Source organism: Hyalella azteca, unplaced genomic scaffold, assembly GCF_000764305.2.
Source record: "Hyalella azteca isolate HAZT.00-mixed unplaced genomic scaffold, Hazt_2.0.2 contig6917, whole genome shotgun sequence".
Taxonomy (NCBI): domain Eukaryota; kingdom Metazoa; phylum Arthropoda; class Malacostraca; order Amphipoda; family Hyalellidae; genus Hyalella; species Hyalella azteca.
This window is the reverse complement of record NW_025937057.1, coordinates 35501-39875: the sequence shown is the minus strand read 5'-3', so window position 1 is coordinate 39875 and position 4375 is coordinate 35501. Positions and strand designations below refer to the sequence as shown.

The 4375-nt window shown below is 44.4% G+C and overlaps 1 protein-coding gene across 1 annotated transcript in view; it reads right to left on the bottom strand.

Moving 5' to 3' along the window:
- Positions 1 to 547: 547 nt before the first annotated feature.
- The window catches only part of LOC125178084 (monocarboxylate transporter 13-like), a 17700-nt gene continuing 13872 nt past the window's right edge, over positions 548 to 4375 (bottom strand). Inside the window, exons 4-7 of the mRNA XM_047881041.1 lie at positions 2419 to 2443; positions 1818 to 1975; positions 943 to 1012; positions 548 to 776 (exon numbers count right to left, since the gene is read on the bottom strand). Coding sequence (XP_047736997.1) covers positions 673 to 776; positions 943 to 1012; positions 1818 to 1975; positions 2419 to 2443 — 357 coding nt within the window. The 3' untranslated portion in view covers positions 548 to 672. The remainder of the gene's footprint in view (positions 777 to 942; positions 1013 to 1817; positions 1976 to 2418; positions 2444 to 4375) is intronic.

Sequence of the window (4375 nt, the reverse complement as noted above, 5' to 3'; positions counted from 1 at the left end):
GCGAGCAGAGGCACTTCAACGAATATATCGGTGACACAATCACTTTCGACGACGTCGTTACTCGAGATTCTCATGCTTTATGCGTCCCTGAGCAGACTGTTCCTGCATCACGTTGTCAGCAAGCTGAGTTAATGTGGACTCAATTTGCTGTAAGACATTGACAATAGACGACAAGTCGCCTGACCCAAGGGCCTCTTTGACATCTTCGGCCCAGATGACCTGGGTAGCCAGCACCACGAGCTTCGCCAGGTAACGATCGCACCACTCAATATAGGCAGAAAAGTTTGTGCCGGAATGCCTCGAAAGTTGACAAATGTCTGCAACCGCTGCGACAAGGTTTAGGGCTAATGTCTGAATTCCTTATCATTGCAGAAGTTAGCTCAAACCATGTCGCAGCGGTTGTGAGGGAGAGCTATTTATCAATTTTGGGATTTTCGATCATGTTCACACAATTCTTGAACATAACTTCTCCCTCACGCGAAGCTATCCCATTAATTATCCTTCCACCGTTGGTTTGAATTAAGGTAGAACATGTCCTGCAAATGCCAATGCATGTTAGGGTTGCTTACCCCCCTGCTAGTTAAATCTATAAAATCCTCTTCGAGGAAATAAAATCTCCGATATGCCGATTGTTCTACCTGCGGCACTGGGATAAAAATATTCGTGACCGTATCAATGTCCGTGGTCACGCACAGGGCGGCGGAAGCGAGGTGGCTCCGGCGGCCGCACTTTGCTTCGTCGTGTATGAAGCGGCCGCACCACTGACATCGTAGGCGCTGCACATCCGAGAACAAGTTTGCAAGAGGGTACACACCCAGAAACAGTGTAGCTGCTCATCCGAACAGTCCTTATAATTTTGAGCAAATGTACATGAGCATCTCGTGATCACATCTGTTGAGGACGGACTTATTAATATAAGTTGTCGAGATCCATGCTACAAACCTGGGGCTGGCTCGGCCGCGGCGATAGGCTCGCTATAGGCTCTCGTGTTGGCGTGGGCTGCGTTACATTCCTGTGGGCAAGGATATTCACGCTAGTCGATTGCAAGAATATACCCTTATGCAGTCTGAAAACCCCGTAGGCAGCCAAATCTGTAAATCAATCTCTTGCCCAATAATGCACGTAAAGTGTACCTCCTTCCCGCAATTTCGTTTCTACAGACGTGTAAACTCTCGATGCCAATTCATATTATGAGTTTTTGCCACAATTCGTTTTAAAATACACGACCTAATCACTATTCATTTGCAGTCAGATGAAATATCCATTTCACCCAACACATACCCGTTACATCGATTACGTATGTCGCCTTCAGTGACATCACACATGCCGTTCTATGCAACGACTTCAAAAATCAGCACCTATAGAAGTTAGACAGTCACCACCCAGCCTCTCAAGTAACACGTATGCTGGCTGGAGCTAAACTGCTGAAGCCTTGTTTACAGTGACCCCGCCTAATCACGCGTCCCTATACAATATAGTATTTACTAGCGCTTCACTGTGTCTTTCAGCCCACTTTACTGTTTAAGACCACTTCAACAAACTGTCCCCCAGGAAGTGATAATTGATGAAATTTTCGACGATTCCTAACGTGGATTCTTGCTAGTAAGGCGGTACGTTTCAAATTACACGCAGATCCCTTCGGAACTGATTACGAGGGTAGAGAATGAACGAATTTCAAAATCTCGAGGGGACGCTATAGGAGTGTACTAAATACATTGATTATGAAAAGCTTACTCAAAAGTCACGGTAATGAAAGTTTGGCTACGGCATGCAAATAAATGCTAACATGTCGCTACCTCATAGTGGAGCCCACTTACTTGGTCAAGAAGAGGGTCACATTCTTGAACATCGGCGCCCACAGTGGAGCCCAGCGGATGACTAATGAATAATGATCCCTGGCCCCTGCGTCCAACGAAAGATGCGTTTGAAGACTTCGTATCTTCAGTCTTACTCGGAGAAGCGCGGCGACTCAAAACTGACAACGGGATAGTGAGAGCGAAACAACTGATTACACAGTCGTCAAAAGTTTTATTCGTAAAAAGGGACAGAGGATGAAATTCATGTGTATCGTTTAATAAATAATAAGATGGAACAAAAGATAATGAATAATCCAATAAATATAACTAGCTATAAGCGAGAACTCTCGGATCGAAGATGGTTCGGCTGGGCGAACCGTTTAGGCTACCGGCGCTTGCTAGACATGAAGTCACATTGGTATGGTTGCAGGTCGCAGGTAGGTTGAACATTTCTTAGGTAGGCAAATTAGGATTTACCATTCATTACCTGTATTAATGAAACCTGTTTGAAGTCGTTAACTATATAAAAGACACCTGCCCACAACCTCAAACAGCCACACTCGAAACTCCATTAGTGAAGACGAAATAGCTGTCGGAGAACACCAGAACCCGAATTATAGACCTGCACCAGGCTGGGAAGACTGAATCTGCAAGAGGCAAGTAGCTTGGTGTGAAAAAATCTACTGTGGGAGCAATAATCAGAAAATAAAAGACCTACAAGACCACCACTAATCTCCCTCGATCTGGGTCTCCATGCGAGATCTCAACCCGTGGGGTCAAAACGATCACAAGAACGGTGAGAAAAAGTCCCAGAACCACAAGAAGGATCTAGTGAATGACCTGCAGAAAGCTGGGACCAACATTACAAAGGCTACCATCAGCAATACGCTACGACGCCAGGGCCTATACTTTCAATAAAAGTTAAGAGATCGTAAGTTCATCAGCCAATCATTGACGGCCTTTCAAGCAATATCCACCAATCATAGGCAATAAAATAGAGCGTAAGTGTTTACGTTCACTTAGCGTGTTTTGAAAGTATAGGGCTCCAAGGACTGAGATCATGCAGTGCCAGACGTGTCCCCCAGCTTAAGCTAGTATATATATATCCAGGCACGTTTGAAGTTCGCTAGAGAGCAGTTGATGTTCCAGAAGAGTATTGGGCGAATGTCATATGGTCAGATGGAACCAAAGTAGGACTATTTGGTGAATACACAACTCGTCGTGTTTGGAGGGAAGTGAGTGCGGAGTTTCATCCAAAGAACATCATACCAACTGTGAAACATGGGGATGGCAACATCATGCTTTTGGGCTGTTTTTCTGCAAAGGGACCAGGACGGCTAGTCCGTGTACATGAAAGAATAAATGGGGCCATATATCGTGAGATTTTGGGTGCAAACCTCTTTCCATCAGCAAGGGCAATGGAAATAAAACGTAGCTGGGTCTTTCAGCATGAAAATGATCCCAAGCAAACTGCCAGGGCAACAAAGGAGTTGCTTAGTAAGAAATACGTTTAAGTCCTGGAGTGACCAAGCCAGTCTTCCGATCTCAACCCCATTGAAAACCTTTGGGGAGAGTTGAAAGTCCGCGTTGCTCGCCGACAGCCCCAAAACATCACAGTTCTATAGGAGATCTGCATGGAGGAATGGGCCAACAGGCCAACAACAGTGTGTACCAACATTGCAAAGACTTTCAGAAAATGTTTGACCTCTGTCATTGCCAACAAAGGATATACGATAAAGCTTTGAGATGCACATTTGTTATTGCCCGAAAACTTATTTTCCACCATCATTTTCAAATGACATCTTTAAAAGTCCGACAAAATGAGTTTCTCAAATTTTTTTTCGCGTTTTGTCTTTTATTGTTGAAGTCTACCTATGATGTCAATTAACAACAACTCTCCACTCTCTAGCAATCAGATCACATGCCACCCGATTTATCGGGACATTGAAATTATATACCAGCGTTATTGAAATATTAAATACCAGCGTTATTTACAGACTCATAGCGATGCTGATTATAACCTATACGCAAGAGCTCGAAATCAAGCTAAAGAAAGCTGTCGCACCGCAGTAAAAACCCGCGAAAAATATATTGCCAAAAAGATAAAAAAAAATAACCCGAAAGCCTTCTTTTTCTGCGCTAGCTCGAAGTACAAGATTAAAGACGGTGAAGGCTAACGTTCTTAATCAGTTTTTCAGTAGCGTATTCACTGAAGAGGACTTCAACAATATTCCAGCTAATGAGGAGCGCCCAGCCGGCTCTAAATCAACAAGTTTTGAAATAAAAGAAGAAAAGGTTCTCAAGCGCCTGATCGCTGTAAATCCAAACAAGTCATGTGGACCAGACGGCTTCCACCCCAGATTACCCAAAGAGTTTTTTTTAAGGCCTCCCACACTCACCATTCCAACAAAAAAAAGGAATTGATTTTATTAATTAAAAACAGGGAATGGTTTCATGTCAATGATCAGGGCCCCGACCTTAACGCCTCTGATGGTGGCCTACACCGACTCCGAGGGTCACTGAGCTGTGACGCGAGCGAGGAGCGGGCCCACGTCGAACTTTTCTCTGACTGCTGTTAG